Source organism: Solanum dulcamara, chromosome 11, assembly GCF_947179165.1.
Source record: "Solanum dulcamara chromosome 11, daSolDulc1.2, whole genome shotgun sequence".
Lineage (NCBI taxonomy): Eukaryota > Viridiplantae > Streptophyta > Magnoliopsida > Solanales > Solanaceae > Solanum > Solanum dulcamara.
In genome coordinates this window covers 45,323,566-45,345,798 of record NC_077247.1, presented here as the reverse complement: position 1 = coordinate 45,345,798, position 22,233 = coordinate 45,323,566, and the positions used below count along the sequence as shown (strand labels likewise).

General features: G+C 34.4%; 3 protein-coding genes across 3 annotated transcripts; 2 read left to right on the top strand and 1 right to left on the bottom strand.

Annotated features, from left to right (window-relative positions):
• The first annotated feature begins 1,649 nt into the window (after positions 1 to 1,649).
• On the top strand, positions 1,650 to 7,174 carry LOC129873006 (subtilisin-like protease SBT5.6). The gene is made up of 9 exons (XM_055947980.1): positions 1,650 to 1,751; positions 1,842 to 2,034; positions 2,197 to 2,376; positions 2,979 to 3,090; positions 4,842 to 5,403; positions 5,569 to 5,666; positions 5,752 to 6,109; positions 6,196 to 6,409; positions 6,495 to 7,174. Exons 1-9 carry the CDS (start codon positions 1,677 to 1,679, stop codon positions 7,028 to 7,030), a joined length of 2,328 nt encoding a protein of 775 aa, XP_055803955.1. The 5' UTR covers positions 1,650 to 1,676; the 3' UTR covers positions 7,031 to 7,174.
• A 303-nt stretch (positions 7,175 to 7,477) lies between these two features.
• On the bottom strand, positions 7,478 to 11,044 carry LOC129873007 (pentatricopeptide repeat-containing protein At4g18975, chloroplastic). The gene is made up of 8 exons (XM_055947981.1): positions 10,863 to 11,044; positions 9,791 to 9,909; positions 9,572 to 9,653; positions 9,413 to 9,492; positions 9,098 to 9,191; positions 8,826 to 8,969; positions 8,074 to 8,286; positions 7,478 to 7,895 (listed from the first exon to the last, which is right to left on the bottom strand). The coding sequence occupies exons 3-8, from the start codon at positions 9,650 to 9,652 to the stop codon at positions 7,710 to 7,712; spliced, it is 798 nt and encodes a 265-aa protein (XP_055803956.1). The 5' UTR covers position 9,653; positions 9,791 to 9,909; positions 10,863 to 11,044; the 3' UTR covers positions 7,478 to 7,709.
• Positions 11,045 to 12,802: 1,758 nt separating this feature from the next.
• LOC129873577 (subtilisin-like protease SBT5.6) lies at positions 12,803 to 17,485 on the top strand. The gene is made up of 8 exons (XM_055948698.1): positions 12,803 to 13,116; positions 13,458 to 13,634; positions 13,731 to 13,842; positions 15,001 to 15,565; positions 15,772 to 15,869; positions 15,961 to 16,300; positions 16,415 to 16,628; positions 16,730 to 17,485. The coding sequence occupies exons 1-8, from the start codon at positions 12,825 to 12,827 to the stop codon at positions 17,254 to 17,256; spliced, it is 2,325 nt and encodes a 774-aa protein (XP_055804673.1). The 5' UTR covers positions 12,803 to 12,824; the 3' UTR covers positions 17,257 to 17,485.
• The last annotated feature ends 4,748 nt before the right edge of the window (positions 17,486 to 22,233 follow it).

Here is a 22,233-nt window from a genome sequence, read left to right as displayed (position 1 = left end):
TTATTGTTACTAAATAAATGCTGAATAAGATTAAGCATTCTTTTTTAACAACAATTACACATGGATGACCCATGAATGCCAAAACTCATGATATAATAATCACCAATAGGAAGTTTTTTTTTTTTTTATCACAAAGAATTAGACTTTAAAAGGATTTTTCTTTGTACCGGATTTTCTACCATGTGAATGTAGTATTGTTTGATTTTTTTTATAAATGTTATACATACTTCTCTTCTTTTAATTCTAATCATTTAAAAATTATTGTGATTTGTAAACTACCCCTTGATGTCATTTAAGGTGTGTTTACTTTTCTCATTTCTTTCTCGTGTTAAATTGTTAATTCAATCGATTTTTTATATTTTTATTTTATTTTTAAAATAAGCTGTTTATAATAGAAATAAACTTGATAGCCAAAAAAACAACAACTTGATAGCCAATTCATTCTTCTTTGAGTAAAAATAACAATAAATACCATTTATTAAGAATCAAAAAGTGATTACGACATTTTGGCATAGTGAATATGTATTTAGATGGAATTGACATTTACTTTTTCGCTTTCATAATCATGAAAAATAAATCTAAACTCAATTTTCTAAAGTCAAAATTTCCAACACAATAGAAAATATAGTATATTTATTATAATCATCTTTAATTAGAATATAGTGCAATACATTTATTAAGATATACACCATACGGTTCATCATTTTCCATGATTAATTTGCCTCATATTAAGTGCTTAAAGATGACCAAAAAAAAAATACCTTTAAATAAGATTAAGGGGATTACAGGAAAAATGTCAATTATTTATGAGTTAATTAATCAGAAAGGTGTTTAATACAATTAAAGCTAAAATATATGTTTCTTTCAAATCATATTCAGTGAATCTTTGGGAGATTATGAATGTTTTTTTGATGTTAAGTCGAAGATTAGATCAATTTACTAATAAGCTTTCCCTTTTGACTTTACGTTACACATTTTATCTTGGTCATTACAAGATTTTAGTCTAAATATATTAACTAGTGAAAACATGGGTTTATTTTGATTTTAAAAGATATTGATTCTGATGGAAAAATATATTCGCATATAACACGGTGAAAAAAAAAGTAAGTAATATACAACATACATTTCGCAAATTTTCAATACTAAAGTTATGAAAGTGCCTTTCCCTATCACTCTTTAACTTTGTTAAAAAGGGAGAAAAAGTCATTTAAACTGGAACAGATAAATTTAATTTTGTGCCAGAAAATTTATTTTTATATGTTTACATGTAATACCATTTAATTTTCATGTGTTTATTTTGATTAAAATAAATTAATTGTAGAATTATAATTCAAAAGAGCTCTCTTTTAGTTGGATTCTCTCTATTTATTCATCAAATCCGAGATTATTTAACTCAAGCTAGAGAAATTATAATTAGCTAAATTAACCTTGATACGTATCGATAATCATCTTAACGTCATGTTAATGACAAAATTACCCTTTTAGATAGAGATTCTCTAGGTCCACAAAGAGGTCTAAAAAAGACAACTTCATTGGAATTTAAGAGGATAGAAATATTCACGTAATTCCAACCAAGATTCTACAATCCCTTTTTTTTTTGTTATAAATACCCATTTATTTTGCATATAACACTTCACTATTCATATAATACACAAATCATTGTATTTTTGTTAAATATGAATTCATTTTCCACAATCTCATTTCTTATTCTCCTTGTGCTTCCCCTGTTGGCTTCATGTCATGAAAAACAGGTTCCACTACAATTTAATTATATTCTCCTATTTCTCTTTAATTCTTTCTTTACAATACTCTTTATTTTTTTTAATCTCTTTTGGTTGAAGGTTTATATAGTGTATTTTGGAGGGCATAATGGGAAGAAAGCATTGCATGAGATTGAAGAGAACCATCACTCATATTTATTATCAGTGAAGGATAATGAAGAAGAAGCCAAATCTTCTCTTATTTACAGTTACAAACATAGCATCAATGGATTTGCTGCACTTCTCACCCCTCATCAAGCCTCTAAATTATCAGGTATGTAGTGACGGAATCAGAATTTTCATCAAAATATAAGAAAATAAACATATATTTTAACATGTAGTTTATATTCTTACTTTTACTTATCTATAAAGGGTATGGATGTCTATCTGATAGTGTAAAAATTCTTTATTTGAATATGTATGTATATATGTACAGAGTTGGAAGAAGTGGTATCAGTGTATAAAAGTGAGCCAAGAAAATACAGTTTGCATACAACAAGGTCATGGGAATTTTCTGGAGTAGAAGAGTCAGTGGCACCAAATTCCTTGAAGAAGGATGACTTGTTATTGAAAGCCAGATATGGCAAAGATGTCATTATTGGTGTTCTTGATAGCGGTACATTTTGTTTACATTAATTATTTGCTCACCATTATTTAATTTCCAACATTGCAAATTAAATTTCCCTTTTGTTTAAAATTTAAATGTATTTCCAATATGGACACACATAATCTAAATGAACGTGTCATTACTGTTACTCTAATTAGTGATTTAGATAATCTTATTAGTAAGACCTTGTATAACGGAAAGGGATATATAACACATGACTTTGTTCAACCGTGTCAAAATTCAACTTTCTAAGTGGTTCAGAATTTGGGTTCTGATTTCTAATTCTTTTAAGTTATTGAGTTCTAAATTAACAATTTGTATATGTTACGTAAAATTATTGGGTTTTGTCGACCTCCTACCTGGAATTTAGAAACTTCGTCTTGAAGGACGCCAAAAGTACAAATAGAACTTAACATGTGATTTCTCATAGGTTGAGTGACCATCAGAAATTAACCATTAGTTGAGTGACCATCAGAAATTAATACGCCATAATTGTTTCTACAATCATTTAGAGATTATTAACTGTAACTAGTAATTGACATACTAATTAATTAAAATTTTATACTATGATTGTATATGTGATGAATGTTGTTGGATGATGATCTATATAGGGTTGTGGCCAGAATCTAAGAGCTTTAGTGATGAAGGGATGGGACCAATTCCAAAGTCATGGAAAGGAATCTGCCAATCTGGAGATGCTTTCAACTCTTCAAACTGTAATAAGTGAGTGTAAATATTCTTCTTTTTCCTTTTTTAATTTTTCCTTATCCATTTTTTTTTATCTGGATGATGTGATGTACCTTTCTAAAGAGTTGAAGAAATAATTTTTATTTTATAGGACAGGACCCATAGGGTCTCCATGCCTGTCCTTTGGTGACCTTTTGATATGAGTGTAATAATTCCAGTATTTGTCCATTTCAATCAAACCAAGACAAGTTACGCTGACAAATTGCTAATTGTTTTTTGGATTATTGCTTGCCATCTTGTGAACTTTGTAGCCTGGCCTCTAGTGTGCAGTTGCTTTGTTTTTTTTCATAACTGCATGTGTTGTTGATCATCTCTATGGAGTCCACAATGAAATTTTAGGTGGCCCTTACTGCATGTATATTCTCATTAGTTGTCTACTCTTCATTTTGATTAGCAGATTTCCATGCATCTACTGCTTTTGACCTTTAGAAAATTGATGACAAAATGCTACTCGCTCTGTGTCCAACAATAGTTGCCCACTATTGATTTCGTACACATATTATGAAACAACAAATGATAGGGGGTAATATTGCTATATTACCATTTGAATATATTATATTTAATGCCTTGGAAAATATATTAGATGTTGAATAGCATCGAATAACACGAGTTTAATGGACACAAATGGATAAATAATTCATTGATTTCTCAAACTGGACTAGTATTGTTGCACATCTATTTTTATTATAGTAGACAAGTAAAGATAGACGGAGGAAGTAGTACCATTTTAGAATGATATGTCGTTACTCGTTTGCAATTATTATTAGTTGTTATGTTATGCTTTTCAAAAGTTAATTTGACTAATTTTTAAAGTTAAATTATATTACTTTAACTCAATATTATAAAGTAAAAAAATTAGATATTCAAAAACTATACAAAAAGTTCATATATCTTTTCATATCAATATGATAAAAAAAAAATATATCTTAAAATATTAGTCAAAGTTCATATAGTTTGGCTCTAAAAAAAATCATGACAACTAAAATGGAACGGAGAGAGTACTAAGAAGAACAAAAGCCTTTTTTTACTTTCTTTTCAAATGGTAGGGGTTGGGAGGAGAATAAGTAGTTTTTGTCGCAGTCCTTTTGTTTTAATTTATTTGATCTATTTTTTTTAGTTTGTTTCAAAAAGATTATTACTTTCCTTTTTAACAACTCATTAATTTCAACTTCTCACGTAATATGTTTATCAAGTCAAACAAATTGAAATGGAGGAAGAATTTATCTCTCCAAAAAGTATATAACCATGCTACCATATGGTACCCAAAATTTGAGATTTTGTATACCTTTTCACTAGATTTATGTCATTCATTTTATTGACATACTGAAAATCATGCCTTTTGAATTGTCACAATGCCCGTTTTCTGAAGGGGAATTCATCAGTGGCCTCTTAAAGTTGGCATCAACTTTCACTTAGACATCTCAACTCGACTTTTTAGACACCTCAAGTAAGGCCTCAATGTATCATTTTGACACCTTTTCTAAATAAAGAAAGGGCTCATTGGGGAGATAGATGGAGAGACCTTTAATGCCATAATCTTTCCTCCAACTCGTTTTTGCCTTACAAGATAACGTCTTGTTCTTGCGAATAAAATTTAAAATATTTAGAAGAGTACACTTAACTTACTAACTCTAAATCATAAATTTGCCTGCCTTAATCATGTAAGATCTGAACTATGAGAATTTTTATATTTAATATACTATTCTACTTTGGGACTTCTTTTGCAGGAAAATAATCGGAGCTAGGTACTATATAAAAGGCTATGAACAATATTATGGTCCTCTAAACCGAACCTTAGATTATCTATCTCCACGAGACAAGGATGGACATGGTACTCATACATCATCAACAGCAGGAGGCAAAAATGTTCCAAATGTCTCTGCCATTGGTGGCTTTGCATCTGGCACTGCCTCGGGTGGGGCCCCACTCGCACGGCTCGCAATGTACAAAGTCTGTTGGGCTATTCCAAGGGAGGGGAAGGAAGATGGGAACACTTGCTTTGATGAAGACATGTTAGCAGCCCTTGATGATGCTATTGCAGATGGTGTTGATGTTATTAGTATTTCCATTGGAACAAAACAGCCTCAGCCTTTTGATAAAGACAGCATTGCAATTGGAGCACTTCATGCCATGAAGAAAAATATTGTTGTATCTTGCAGTGCTGGAAATTCAGGGCCTGCACCTTCTACATTGTCTAATACAGCTCCCTGGATTATCACTGTTGGTGCTAGCAGCGTTGACAGGACATTTTTGTCACCTGTTGTACTAGGAAATGGCAAGAAATTTATGGTAAACCAAAATTATTACACACAACACCAGAAAACATGAGAAAAAACACAATAATCTATTCAATTTTCTGACTACTCTTTCATCTAAAATGATTAAACGCTAGGATTAGAACATTTTTCCTAAATTGAAGCCGTTCTTCGTTCTGTATGTTTTGCATGAAATCAGGGACAAACAGTTACACCTTACAAGCTGAAGAAGAAGATGTACCCTCTAGTTTATGCTGGAGAAGTGATCAACAGTAATGTAACCAAAGATTTAGCAGGGTACCCTACTTCCTTCCTTCCAAGTTTCAATTTTTTTCAGGTGATTATATTAAACACTATCTGAATTTTTGCAAAAACATTTCAGGCAATGTTTACCAGGTTCTCTTTCGCCGGAAAAGGCCAAGGGGAAAATAGTAATGTGCTTGAGAGGGAATGGGACAAGAGTAGGAAAAGGTGGAGAGGTGAAAAGGGCAGGAGGAATCGGTTACATACTAGGAAACAGTAAAGCAAATGGGGCTGAATTAGTAGCTGATGCTCATCTTCTTCCAGCCACAGCAGTGGACTATAAAAGTGGAGTTCAGATTCTCAACTACATCAGTTCTACAAAGTTCCCTGTAGCTTATATAGTCCCAGGTAAAACAGTTTTGCATGCTAAACCAGCACCTTACATGGCTTCATTCACTAGCAGAGGTCCAAGTGCAGTTGCACCAGATATCCTCAAGGTCAGAATTTACATAAGAAACTTAAAGACATTTACCTGATTTGTGATTTATGCATCCTCATCTAAAATTTTGTGCTCTTTCCACAGCCGGATATCACGGCACCAGGGCTGAATATATTGGCAGCATGGAGTGGCAGATCACCCCCTACGAAGCTAGATATAGATGACCGTGTAGTTGAGTATAACATAATCTCAGGTACTTCCATGTCTTGCCCTCATGTTGGTGGCGCTGCTGCACTTTTGAAGGCTATACATCCCTCTTGGAGCAGTGCTGCAATAAGATCTGCTCTCATAACCTCAGGTACCTTTAACTGCCTCTGAAATTGAACTCTTCTTTTGTCTATAAGTTTGAACTCCACGCTGATTTAATCAATGTATATTGTCAGCTGTATTACAAAATAATGTTGGTGAGCAAATAACTGATGCATCTGGGAAGCCAGCAGATCCATTCCAGTTCGGAGGAGGGCATTTCAGGCCATCAAAGGCAGCGGATCCTGGACTTGTCTATGATGCTTCCTACCAAGACTATCTTCTCTTCCTTTGTGCCTCTGGTGTTAAGGATCTTGACAAATCCTTCAAGTGTCCTAAGAAATCAAATTCGCCTAGAGACCTAAATTACCCGTCTCTGGCTATTCCAAATCTCAACGGCACTGTGACGGTTAGAAGAAGATTGACAAATGTTGGTGCACCAAATAGCGTTTACTTTGCCAGTGCCAAACCTCCGTTGGGATTCTCTGTTGAGATTTCACCACCCATCTTGTCTTTTAACCACGTTGGCTCCAAGAGGACGTTCACTATCACAGTGAAAGCTCACAGTGACATGATGGGTAGTATTCCAAAAGATCAGTATGCATTTGGATGGTATTCGTGGAATGATGGAAACCATAATGTTAGGAGTCCAATTGCTGTAAAATTGGCATAAATACTCAAACCCATAGCAGTATAGAGGTATATAGTGCTCTGTTTTCCCTCATTTGGTGCACATAACTTCCCTTTAGTTACATCTGAAGCAAAGATATCTCTCTAAAGAATAAAGCAGTGCATTTGTCATTTCTATCCTAATGAAGTCTGGGCATGAACTTGCTTCCCTGGTGTTATACTCATCCCTGCAGTAGAATTTTGAGAATGAAACATGGAATAAAGGTGTCACAGCTGATGAGAAATTGAAATTCAAGATTTGATCAATTACATGAATATTTTATAAACCATTAATAGTTGAAAGGAAAGTCTCTGTACAAGAAATTTAGATACAAATATGTTAAAACATAAACAAAACACCACCTCCAAAACCAAGCTTTTGTATTGAAAAACCCAATAAAATCAGTATAACGGGGAGAATCCCTTCTACTATATGGTTTGGTAATCTTGCTTCCGCAAAAGAAATCAACTGCGATGTGGTTATAATTTCATCAATCTTGTTGACTTCTAGTTATGTGTTGTATCATCAGCCAAGTAGAGTCGTATTCAATACACGGTCTCACCAGGAATATATCAACACAACTACATCAACTTGGATTTTATCTGACATGAGTATTTTCCAGTTTGTATAATATCAACTACATACTAGTCTTCCCCACCCATGCAAGATATAGCGCTTATATTCATTCCATGTCTCTTCTCACTCTTGCTCTTTCACCATTGAAATGGATATATTTCCAACTGCTTTGATACTTTTTGAGAACCAGTTTTTGCTTATCTTCTTGGCCCAACATCTGGAAGGCTCTTGCAATTCTTCTGACTGTATCTTCATCTGGTTTTACCCCTAACTCCTCCATGTCCGCAAACACCTGAATTTTCAAGAAGCATGCTTCAAAAAATAGAATCAAACTTTCAACTGTAGAGGAAATCCATAACGAAAGATAGAAGTGAGGATGCTCCACAGCATCAGGCTGCTCTGCAGGGAGGGAACTGAACAACCAATTATGCTTGGACTAATTAGAAAATAGGCAAACAATTTTCATTTACCTCAACTATCTTGTCAGGCACATGATGATGATCATACAATGAAATCATCCTGGAGAAGAGCCGTTTTGAGACAGACCGTGTGCTTGTATGCAAAATCATATTCCATAACATTTCTGCTTCATCTACCCTATTGTCCATATCAAATGCCAGTAGAAGTGCATCATAGGTTGCCATTGTTGCTCCATGACCTTTGCTCAACATCCACTTAGCAACCTAAGCATAGAGTGTTAGAGAGCAAGCATTATTTAGTGAAAAATGGCTACTCAATTACACGAACCTTTCTTTTCTAAAAAGCCCATTTAAATATGCCCTGATAATCCAGAGGAGTTAAACTAAATCTATAATCAAGTTCAGTTTCTACTTCCATGTAGCCAGTAATCAATACATTTGAATGATACTTGTAGAATTGATTATGAACCACAACTACATCAAGGTGGACGGCAGAATTGACGTTGATTGAGTAATGACAAGGGATAATCCACACAACTGAGAAAATTAAAAGTGCAACCTCGTCAGAGTTCTATGTATTGCAACTTCAAGAGGAAATGGTAAAACGAAAGAACCCGAAGCAGAGCCATCTTGTACTTCCTTATTGAATATGATACTTATGAAGCTAAGACGAGGCTTCTAATGTCATAGCTTGTTGGCAAATGATATTTATCAGTACAAAGCTTCAGAATTTATCAAGGCAAGATGCTATCAAATATACCAGCCATGCTAAAAATAATAAATAGAGTTCCTAAGCATCATACTTGAATTACTCGTTTCCACAGCCGCTGTTGCCTTAAGATTCTTAGAGCCTTAGCAGCTGCAATCAATGGAAACTCTGTCTCCCATGCAATCCATTTATCTAATGCACCATAAACATACTCTTTCTCATTTGGAAGTCCAGAAATCTGTCCATTTACAGATCACAAAGAAACAAAAGGCTACGTCAAAATATGTCTACTTCAGGTATACGAGAAAATATACCTTTCAGTGTGCAAACTATAGTGATTAGCCAGAGTAATTTCACAAAACTTACAATCCGAACAAGATTCAGCGCTTTTTGCCCAGATCCAGCAGATTCTCTTTTCTTCCACAGATGATGTTCTACTTTTCCAGACTTCCGAACTCTCCTGCATCCACAGAGAGGATAATTATAGAATCCAAAGTTTAGAGAAGATAAAAAGAACATTTAACATGAAATTCAGTTTCACATAATACTCCATAGAATATAATCAATTACTTCAAGAAAATGAGTATCTAGTATTAAATCGACCAACCTATACAGACCAGATGAAAAATCAAATATGACTCGGTTTTCAAACAAATGTGTTAATGGGGTAGTATTACTTACTTCTGATCAGCAGCATCAGAGCTAGTAAGAGAAAGTTCACCCTGCTTCTGGGAATGTTTAAGAGCAGAGGTTACATTTAACTGCATATGATAGTAGAACCTTAGTTACTGAGCAATAATCAGTATACAAAATAGTTAAAAAGGAGTGTCTCACTCCAACCTTTTCCGATAACCGGGTTGAGCTTATTCCCTTTAGCAAAATGTTGCAACTGAAGAACTGAAATTGTAGAGAAGCTCCCATTCTAACACAACAGTTCTAAAATTAAAATCTTCCCAAATATACACAATGGTTCTTAAATAGGCAAATTAGAAACATTGTAACTCAAAACTATAAGCATTAACTGACTTATATGTAAAAACAAATACCAATATGTATTACCTGTTTCTGCAAGAATGATGGATAATGAGGGATAGCTGAATAAACTTGGTTGTGGAGCCAAATCTGGTATTTAAGCAGATAAGGGTCGAAGGACAAGCCTATTATCCCAAGTTTCGAAGCTGCATCAACCGATATCAAACTAAGAGAAAAGAAAAACTGAAAACTGAATCTATGCAGAAGAAAGTTATCATCTGTTGGTTCTTCAAATTTATCTTCTGTCTTTCATATAAACTAAAAATTGAGAAGAAAAATTATAGATAATAGCAAGCAACCATAAATTCTTAAAAGCTCATCTATGGCTTCAATCCTTTTCTAGCTATTAATGTGGGAGAGCCCAAGATTAAATAAGCCCTACATTTGGCTCCACTCTGGGCAGCTTTCACTCTACAACAAGTAGGTAGCTCTTGGGAACAAAGGCTCCACTCTGGGCAGCTTTCACTCTACAACAAGTAGGTAGCTCTTGGGCACGAAGGCTCCACTCTGGGCAGCTTTCAGTAGGTAGCTCTAGGACACGAAGGGTGATGGGTGACTCTGATACCATTGATACTACCCAGGGAGAACCATACCCCAAAAGGTAACTATTAAGTTCAGAGAGACCAAAGTTATGTAAGCCCTACACCAGTTACCCATTTAACCGATGTGAGACTTTATGCAATGGGATCATAACACCTCTACGTGGTAGGGTAAGGCTTGTGTACACTCTACCCTCCCCAATGGGATTACACTAGACCCTCCCCAATGAGATTACACTAGGTATGTTGTGATTGTTGTTATTTTTTGGTTCACATATGTGGCTATAACAATTATGAGGCTAGATAATTTATCTAAGATAAATGTTATCACCTCAACCTAATGACAAAGAAGCTGATAATTATAGTACTCAGACAGCCATTAAGCTCATATACTTGGTTCAGTTTATCACTTCAATATGATAACAATGAAATATATAACAATTGTAAGGAAAAACAGAGTTCTGTGCTGCATAAATAAAGTTAGTGAAAAAATAGAATCAGCATCATTCAGTGATTAGCTTCATCAATAAAATGGATTAGAGAAAAACGCGGGAACGCACAGTTCCATTTCTCCGTAGAAACTGATCGGAATGATTTCGCCGGAAAAGGAAACTGAGTGGAGGAGGTGGCGGCCGGCGTAGAGTTGTGGTAGTTCGATAAATTAGACCGGAGAAGAAGCTCTATCGTCCTTTCAAACTGGCCCGGGTCGGAGTGAATCGGAGTTTGAGATCCGAATTTGAATTATTTGGGCTGCTATTGCTTATAGAAATTGGGCTTATAAGCTGTAACATTGGGCCCAATCCTTGTAACACTGGTTCTTATTTCTTGGACTTTTTTTCTTAAAATTTCATGCATTCGTTTTTTCAAATAAAGATTTTTCATTTTTATTTACATTTAGCTATGTTTTAAGAAAGGAAAAACAATTTTATTCCTTATTCAAAAGGTAATTTTCTCTTTTATTTACGTCACGAATTCTTGAGACCGAAAATAATTTGATTCTTTGAAAAAAGTAAAAGACAATTGATAATCGTTGCATGAACTGAAGATCATTGCTAAATTAAATTTGTGGTGTTCAGGTAATTTTGTCCACCAAAGTTAGAACAGATGAAAAGAAATCACGCAATCTCATGGTGCTCAACCTACTCCATTTACCACTAAGGGTGTGTTTTTCCAATTTTCTCATATTTGGTTGGATTAAATGTTGGAAAATGTTTTCCAAATCAACTTCTCATCTTAACTTAAGTCTCGGGTATCGATTCTCGACACTAATCTTGGATCTCGAGTGGGGGTCAAAAGTCGGGATCAGGTCTCGAGTCGGGGTTTGTTCTTGAGTCTTGGGTCAAGTGTCGGGAGTAGGGTCTCGGGTTGGGGTATTGGGTCAAGGTCGGGGTGTTGAGTGGGGTTGGGATTGGAGTCGGGTGTTGGATGGGGGTCGGTTTGGGTCGGGTCTCAGGTCGAGGGTCCGGTCAGGGTCGGATCTCGGGTCAAGTATCGAAAAATATTTTTCACTCAACAACCAAACATCAAAAAATAAGTTAGAAACCAACTTATTTTTTAAGAAAACATTTTCCTTCATAGCAAACACACCCTAAATCACACCTTTGTTGGATGCATATAAAATGTTAATTTATAAGGTTTATATAAGGAATAATGACGCCACATGGCTATTTGGAAAAAGTAATTATTAAAAAAATGGTCATTCGTCGTATAGACATGTATATATATATAAACTCACCGGAACGAAAACCTCTTCAATGAATTAAGGACCTAAAGATATTTCATTTTTATGTTATTAATAACATGAAAATGAAACATTATCTTTTGCTTACTATTAGGATGTAACGTTGTTTGACTAAGGTTTTAGTCTCGCGTGAAACCGTCAATATATATATATAATATCCACCAGACGACCAACTGAAACTGACATACATGCTATTTTCTTAATTGATAGTTGTAGTAATATTTTGTTTTGCAAGAGGAGGATTAATTATTGTTTATTGGCTAATGCATTGGTCATTGACTTATTCTAATTTAGAAAAGCAAAGGACCAAAATAGTCCTTGAAGTATTAGTATAAGTTCACTTTGGTCCTTAAGATAAAACTCTAGTTACTTTTACACTCCTCCAAGTTTGTAAAAGATGGTATTTGAATGCATACACCTAATAGAGTTGTGTGTATATATTGATTGGATCAACTAAATTAACCTGAGTTTTTTCCTCATTTCCTATTTGAAATTTGAAAGTGACTATTTGCCTACTATTTCATCTAGCATTACTAGACACAGATAATTAGACCAAGTTTAAGCTTTGACCAGAAATAGTCATAGTCCATTTCTTATATATTCTCCTATTTAATTAGCTACTATTTATAGACTCTTTCCTATCTAGTCGACGTATATATATAAATTGATTTGTAAGATCATTAATTAATCACATGTAGTATTTATTATATTACTATCATATCACTATAAAACCCTTTAATTAGAAATCCACTCATACCAGACAAATCAAAACAAATCCAAAATGAAGAACCATATTCACATTGTATTTCTCTTTTCCCAGCTCTTCTTGATTTTGAGCCTTGGTGGCTTTGTTTCATGTACTAAAGAAAAAAAGGTGTATATAGTATACCTTGGAGAGCACAATGGAGACAAGACTTTGAAAGAAATAGAAGATCACCACTGTTCATTTCTTCATTCTGTCAAGGCTACTTCTTCCAAAGAACATGTAAGAGCATCACTTGTTCATAGCTACAAGAATGTCATCAATGGCTTCTCCGCTTTGTTAACACCACAAGAAGCCGATATGATATCAGGTACGAACTTCATAAACATTGTACATACCAACTTATAGCTTAAGCAGTTTGAAAGAATAAATTATTAATTGATCATCTAATTACATTATTATGTCTCAACATGGCCTGTGAGCGCGATTCTCTTTAATGTACCAAACACGTAAAAATAATTTATTTATTTATTGCTTTATGGGACGTGTCAATAATTAAGAGCTGAATCAATTAATTTTGGTTATATTATGTCGCAACACTACAAAACCTTAGAGATAGTACACTTCTAATCACTTAATTATATTATGTCTCAACGGTACCAAATTGCCTCATTTGTTTCTGATCACTGTAATTTATATTTTTTAAAACAGGGATGGAAGGGGTAATATCAGTATTTCACAGTGATCCTTATGAAATAAAGCCTCATACTACTAGATCATGGGACTTCATAAGCTTGTTGGAAGGAACTTCACTGATAAATTCTAGAGAAGAATTGCTGCAAAATGCAAGTTATGGAAAGGACGTTATTGTTGGGGTTATGGACAGTGGTAAGCAATTGTCTCTGTTTTTGAAAAATTTGAACAATACTACTCCTTATACCTCAAAATAATCTAATTGTATTTACTCTTCATTTTTTATTAAAGGGGTGTGGCCAGAATCTTCAAGTTTCAATGATGAAGGAATGGAACCAGTTCCAAAGTCATGGAATGGAATTTGCCAAGAAGGTGTTGCCTTCAACGCCTCCCATTGCAACAGGTTGACTAGATCATTAATTAACCCTATTACTTGGTTAATGACGATAGATCGAGTTAATTTCAGTTATAGCGAAATGACCTAGTGGATTCCTGTACTTGTATAAGTTTGTATTCTGGACCTTTCTACTTAACCATTTACCAATTAAATTCTTGAACTCATCGAAACACAATATTTTAAACATTTTTTTTGACTTGGCATCCTATCCTATGTAGAATAAACAATCAAGGAGCATGTGATACACAAAAAATAGGAGCGTGACTACTAAAAAGGGCCTAACAGTCACATTTTGGCTTTATAAAGTCATATTCTTCCCCATTTGCATCAAACACCATTGTTGGATAAATTTGAGCTTTTTCTTATCTCTCCAAAATTCTTCTCCAATTTTTTCCTGTCGTGATACTGCCCTCTTTTTCGTGCATTTTCAGTTTACTTTTTGCTTCAAAGTTTTTGTTGGTTTCGTTGTGTTCTTCTTCATCACCATGACAATTCGGTTTTGCTAAAATCATAGAATGAGTTTTAGATTCAAAAAATTGAGATCATTATTTGTGTTAGTTAGATTCAAATAGGAGGTATAGGTATGATTTAGCATAATGGTGATGGTGGGTATGAAAAAATGTAAAACCTCCATCGATAAATTTGAGAAAGCTTGAAGAATAAGAAATGAGTCTTATAAATTTGTGAAATTAATTGAAATTTGTGATTGTGGCTCGTTGGATTTGTGTTGGTGAATTTGTAGTTGAAATTTCAAGTCAAATAAGAGAAGAATTTCATTTATTTGACATTAATTTGGTGCTAAAGTTGTGAACAAATATGAAGATGGAAGAATATGGCTATTTAAAAAAAAAATCAAAATTTGCAAAAGTGACATATTTGATTTTTTATTTTTTTAACATTTAATTGCTTAAATGGCGTGGAATTACACGTGTAATCAGTTGGATTACACGTGATCAAATGAGAAAAGAATTTAAAATACTATGTTTTAATAGTTTAAGATTCCGTTGGCAATTGATAGAGTAAGATGGTTCAGAATACAAATTCATACAAATAGAAAGGTCATCAGACTATTTCGTCTTTCAGTTATTATTGTCGTTGTGCTTTGAATTTAACTTATATATATTGACAGCATAAGCTAACACCTTTGCTTTTCCCTTTCGCAAGGAAATTAATTGGAGCGCGATACTATTTAAAAGGTTATGAGGCAATAGCTGGTCCTCTTAACGAGACAAGGGACTTCCGATCACCAAGAGATGTAGACGGTCATGGAACTCACACAGCAGGCACGGTGGGTGGTAGAAGAGTAGCAAATGCATCAGCAATTGGTGGATTTGCTAAGGGTACAGCTACAGGAGGTGCCCCCAATGTTCGACTCGCCATCTATAAAGTATGTTGGCCAGTTCCAGATCAGAGTTTAGCTGAGGGAAATGCATGTGTTATGGATGACATTCTTGCTGCTTTTGATGATGCCATAGCTGATGGGGTTCATGTACTCAGTATTTCTCTAGGGTCTCAACCTAAATCAACATATTATACAGAAAATTCTATCGCAATTGGATCTTTGCATGCTGTGAAGAGGAATATTATAGTAGCTTGTAGTGCTGGAAATGATGGTCCAACATCTTCAACTGTTGGAAATGTAGCGCCATGGATTATCACAGTTGGTGCTAGTAGTATCGATCGAGTTTTTTCATCTCCAATTATGCTCGGAAATGGAATGATCGTCGAGGTGAGGATTGACTCAGATTCACTTGTGAATCGTTACAATATATAGTTAAGTTGTAGAGTAATCTTTAATTAGTATCCCGCTAAAATGGTAAGTAACCTACTATGACTAATGAAACTATGTACATATAGCTGAACCCTTGTCAAGAGTATCATCAAGTAGTTAAATCCATAAATTAATTTGTATTCTTTTAATTTATAAATATATAGGGACAAACAGTAACTCCCATAAGGAGGAGGAGATTGCATCCTTTGGTTTACGCAGGAGATGTAGAAATTAGAGGAACTACGGCAAGCAATACAACAGGGTAATTTTCATTCTGATTAGTACTTTTTAATTATTTAAACCACTTATAATCATGAAAGCTAACTGTCATGCACTTCTTATTGAATATACAGAGAATGTCTTCCTGGTACACTATCAAGAAATCTTGTCAGAGGAAAAGTTGTCCTCTGCATGAATAGGGGTAGGCAGGCATCAATGGAAGTGAAAAGGGCTGGAGGTGTTGCAGCTATTTTAGGAAATCCATTTAACGAGATACAAGTCACCCCTTTTCTGGATCCCACAACAGTTGTATTTTCATATAGCCTGAATACAATCCTGACGTATATACGGACTGAAAAATATCCAATGGCAACACTTCTTCCAGGAAATACATTGATTGGCACCAAGCCAGCACCTGTCATGGCTTCTTTCACTTCCAAAGGACCAAATATTGTCGATCTTAACATTCTCAAGGTAATATATATTAGTGTCAATAAATGAGTATTTTAGCAAGTAACCTATCGTATTTACTGTCAGTTTACACAAAGGTAAACTCTTTCTGAAGAATAATTTTACATTAAATTGCAGCCGGATATAACTGCTCCTGGATTTAACATACTAGCAGCATGGAGCGAGGCATCATCTCCCCTTAAGATACCAGAGGATCGTCGGGTTGTTAAGTATAACATGCAATCTGGAACATCCATGTCTTGCCCACATGTTTCAGCTGTAATTGCACTCTTAAAATCAATTCATCCAGATTGGAGTAGTGCTGCAATCAGATCAGCTCTAATGACCACATGTAATTCAGCTCAACTCTGTTTCTCTTCAAGAATTGAACTCGAAGTTAAAAAAAAAATCAAAATTTCTCACAGAAAGTTGTTTAATTTACTCTTACTGCAGCAACAATCAATAATGTGGTTGGTAGGCCAATAACAAATGCCACTGGTAATGATGCAAACCCCTTCGAATACGGAGCAGGACATTTCAGGCCATCAAGAGCTGTAGATCCTGGACTTGTTTATGATGCTACGTACACAGATTATCTTCTCTATCTCTGTAGTCAAAACAAAAGCCTAGATTCAACTTTCAGTTGTCCTGAGAAAGTACCTGCAGCGAGTAACCTTAACTATCCCTCACTTGCAATAGCTAACATCAGAGGATCCAGCAGGACTGTGACAAGAGTTGTTACAAATGTGGGAAAAGATAACTCGACTTATGTTTTAGCTGTGAGATCACCTCCTGGATATGTTGTTGATATTGTTCCAAAAACCTTACGTTTTAGCAAATTGGGAGAGAAACACAGCTTCAACATAACAGTTAGAGCACAAAGTATTATTGAAAAGAGACGTGAGTTTTCCTTTGGTTGGTACACATGGATTGATGGAGTCCATGTGGTTCGAAGTCCAATTGCAGTATCATCCGCGTAATTAAATCATGCATTTGTGAATAAGTGCCAAAAATATTTTACAAATGTGTAACTAGAGCACGCTGTTATGAAAATTCAAAGAAAAATTGTTAGGTTCTGTAGAATAATTGAAATTGCATTTCTTGCTCAGGCAGATGATCGGATTTGTAGTATGCAAAATAAAGAAGTAATTATGTATCTTGTTGCTATATACATCTTTGTAAGGATAAATGTTTATTGATTTCAGACAATGATCAAAGGAAAATTAAGTTAAACTTATTAGAGTACGCAACAGATATCCATCAGAATAATATTGATATGTGTTCGTATCTATCTCTCCCTCGTATCTCCTTCTCTATCTGGCCTTTGCAATTTCAAAATAGTGCAGTTTATGAAACTCATCCTTACTAGCAATGAAACAATAAATATATGACTAGTATTTTGCCTTGGCACTATATTATTAATTTGGGAAAAGAGGCGAGAATACCTTTTAACTTTTATTTATTAGTTGACTTTATTCTAACCGTTAAAGTAAATTTATTTTTACCTTCGTCGTCCACAAACTTGTTACCCGTATCCCTCTATGCGATGGAAAGCCCCAAATCAACTAAAATTACCCAATTTTCTCTTTTAATCCAAACTCGACCCACTAATTAAATAAATTCATACCAAATTAAAAAAACTTAGAACCCATAAAATCTACTTCATCTCCTTCCTCCGTTGAAATCCATCTCTGATTAATAGGTATTGCAAGGAATAAGGATAGAAATATGGAGAAAGATTTTGGTGATAGTGTTGGGAAAATGCGGACTAACATAAAAATAAATATGGTCAAAATAATGAAAATAAAATAGAAAAATAATGACAACAAGAATTTTACGTGTAAATCCTTTTAAATAAGGGAAAAATCATGGGCTAAGAGGAGCAAATGATATGTAAAAAATTTTACACTGAATAGTTACAAGTACAATACTCAAATTGACTATAACACACTAAAAAAAAATTTTTTTTTTGATTTTCCACCTTACTAAAAATATCACTCACACTCTATTTTTCTTCATAGACTATTTTTTTATAGTGTATGGAATATCTGCTATCTAATATTTTTTCTCTCTATCTTGGTGTATTCTTACAAATGAGCTATAGAAAAAAATTGTCCCTATGATTTCACCGATAACACCATGAAGAAATAAATATTTCAAATTTTGATAGATTTATTGGTGAAATTTGATTTAACAAAATTGATGATATTTTGATTGTGGAGATTTTCCAACTATCAAATCCACATTTTTGACTATCTAATTTTAAACTTTTTTAAAATAAAAAAAATTTAAACTTTTCAACCAATTAAAAAGTATGATGGACCACTACACAATGTAGCATAACAAGACTCTTTATATTTGTGAAGCATCAGCTCATTTTCACATCACATTCGAGGTTCTTTCGAATTGAAGAAATGCATATAATTAAGAAACTTAGTATCCTTAGAAGCATATTCTCCTTTGACATTTATTCAACCAAATTCTTAGGAAGATTCATGAAATAGAAAACAGCTTAAGGTTAACCTGTGGAAAAGGAAAAGAAGGCGGAAAGTTTATGTCTTGTCTACTCTCTGGAAATGTAATCCAATTGGATGGGACATCCAAAGTTCCTAATCAAATAAGTAGCTTTTTTGGTCTTCTCCTTTTTGGCGTGTTTTCTCCAGAGACAACAAATTATGGCACGATGGCTCATATGATGCCTTCTTTTCCACAAGTTGAAAATTATTCTCCTTTGACATTTATTCAACCAATTTCCTCTTTCAATACAAATCCTTCTCCATATTTCTATCCTTACAATACCTATTAATCAGAGATGGATTTCAATGGAGAAAGGTGATGAAGAAGATTGGAGATATGGGTTTGGGGTTTTTAATTTGGTATGAGTTTATTTAGTTTTGTGGATCGGGTTAGGATTAAAAGAGGAAACTGAGTAATTTTAATTGAAATTGAGTGATTTTAGTTGATTTGGGGTTTTCATTTGTAACACCTCAAAATTTTTATGCTAAGATTCGAACAATTCTTCGTATGCGTATAGGCTTGAACTCGAATACTCCAAATTATATATATGAGTTAGGATCAATTCCTAAATATTTAAAGTGTATTAGATGTGATTTAGGGTCATGAGGGATCCCTAAAATCAAGCCAAGTCCAAAGAATTCCTCTCGGCTAAGTTTTCGGATGAGTCTGTATAAGGGTCAACTTCAAACGACCATATCTCCTAAATGTCCCATGACCTATCAAATTAAATGTCTTTGAGTCTTCTTTCCAACGCCACCAAAATTACATTTTTCCGAGTTCAGAGTCAAAAGTTATGCTTGATTGAATAGAGGGGTCTGCGACAGGTCCGCATCGCGGACCTGAAGCGAACTTTGACGAATTTTTCCAAATTTCATTTTTGTCAACCAGAAAGGTGCGTGACACGTCCGCATCGTGGACCTGTCGCAGACTTGTCCAGTTTTCCAGATTTTGTAGGGATATTTTGGTAAAATTACCTAATATCTATATATACGAACTTGGAACGTTTTGGGACCAATTTTGCAGTCTTCTCACCTCCAAAGAACCCTAATCCTCATCCCCTTATCTATCAAATTATCTCCAACAAAATTCTCTCAAAACTCAAGGATTCAAGCTTCCCATTGAAGACCTAACATCAAGATTTCTTCAAATCTACTCTAATGTATGTAAGGCTACTCAAAACATGGATTGAATTCACCATGTGCCCTACATCTTCTTTAAGATTGAATGTTCATAGAAATTGAGTTTTCTTGATACATTTATGTCCTAATGAGTTTTTACATCTACTAACTTGATTTTGTTATGTTGATATTGTTGAGTTGAGAAGTTGATAAATATTTCATGTCTTCATCCCCATGAACCCGAATTTATTCCTATGCTACAATATATTCTTATACTATGGTTGGGTCTAAAAGTTGATTGGTATAAGTTGTTATACATATTTTTGTTATAAACTTAAATATTTTGAGTATCCTTAATTGTTGATTTGGATTCTTGGTGAGTAATGAATTAGCCCCAAAAGATTGGTTAAATGAATGGAGAAATGATTGGGTATGATTAAATGTTGTTATAAATGTATATCTAAATTACTCTTGAAAAATATGATTGGGGTCGATTGGATAACATGATTGGTCAAGAGGTTTGATTGTGATAGAATTGATTAATTGATAAGGGTCCAAATGAGACTTGTCGAAATGACTAGATTGAACTGATTGAATAGAATTTTATGAGCATTGAGTCTTGGGAGGAGTATAGAGCACCTAATTGGGTGAGAGTAAGTAATAACTCGAATTTAATAACTACGTCGCCAAACGTATGAGGGGATTGGACCGTTAAAGTCGGATGTTTCCCAAATTACTGTCCTGATATGATAGGACATGATTGGTTATGGATCCATGATTGTTGATTCGTTCTTACCCTGGCAAGGTATGAACAGACGTGGCAACAACGTCGGCTTGTTGTACTATCACTGACTCATAAGTGATAGTTGTCGGATAAGAGAAACTCCCATATAGGTCTTGATAGTATTCTAAGTCGGATTGGGATGGATTGGGTTGAATTGTATGTGATTGGTCTTGTCTAAATAATATATTCTTGTTTAGACTCAAGACATTTTGATTGAGGTGCTCCTTCTTCTAAGTTGAGGTTCCGAGTTGATTTGATTCTACCATGTTTGTCACGCCCCGAGAGGGTACCCTAGACGTAATCGGCACTCAAAAACCATTTCTGGCTCCCAAGCGAACCACATAGCCTGATCACACATCCGTTCATTCATTCAATTAGCGGAAAATTAAAAAATAAGGAATAATTTAGTAGGCAGCTCAAATCACCCATCCAACTCAAAGAATAAAGGCCATGGGCCGACAGATCAATTAAATATTTGTCATTTAAAAATAGTTTGACAAGAATAACTCCATCGACTCATCACTATCTAGTCTATGAAGCCTCTATCACTACTATCCAATTGGTGCCAATGACATGTTCATGGCTACCTCAAATCAAAATGAAAAGGGCTAACTCAATGCAAGAATACACAGACGGTGTCCTCCGAATGTAGGGGAGGACTCACCAATACGCTGAGTGCGAATAGATCCCCAATGATGCTCCTATTGATGATCTCTTAAACCTGTCTCTACATCATGAAATGATGCAGGTCCAAATGGACGTCAGTACGTGGAATGTACTGGTATGTAATATGGCAGAATGGAACATACCTCAAGGAAGAATAGTAGCGGTCCAAATATATCAAATTAAAAAGATAAGAGAGACTCAACAAGGCATTATAAGTCTAAAGTAATAATACATTTTTTTTTGACAAAGACCAATCATATACCATACGATCCAATCCAATCATACACAATACAGTACAATCAAATCATTTACAATTCGATCCCTTTCAATCATGTACAATCCGATTATATACACTCAACTCAACAATCAACTCAATAATCAAATCCACTCTAGTCACATACCATTCTATTCAATCCAATCACAATCCATCTACTCCAATCCGACCGTATACAATCTACTCGACATTCAACTCAACAATCAGCTCAAAGGACTCAACTCGGTAAATATGCAAATTTAATTATGCAATGCTTTACAATTCAACTCAAAGGACTCAACTCAATAAATATGAAATAACTCACTCAAGTGTCCTAAGTCTAACAAAAAGTAGTGTAGACAGGACTAATGTCACGACCCAAAAACTGAGGTCATGATGGCACACATATCAAAACCCAATCTGATGTGTAACCCTAAAAATAAAACTCATACAAGACTCCCAAAGGAGAAAGTGGTTCCACGATTTAAATAAATAAATAAAAAAAAAACAATGAAGAAATTATCCCAAAACCTGGTGTCATAAGTATAAAGAGCCTCTAATACAAGGTTCGAATCTGAAGATACAACATAAGTCTCTGAATGGTACAAAAGACTGAAAA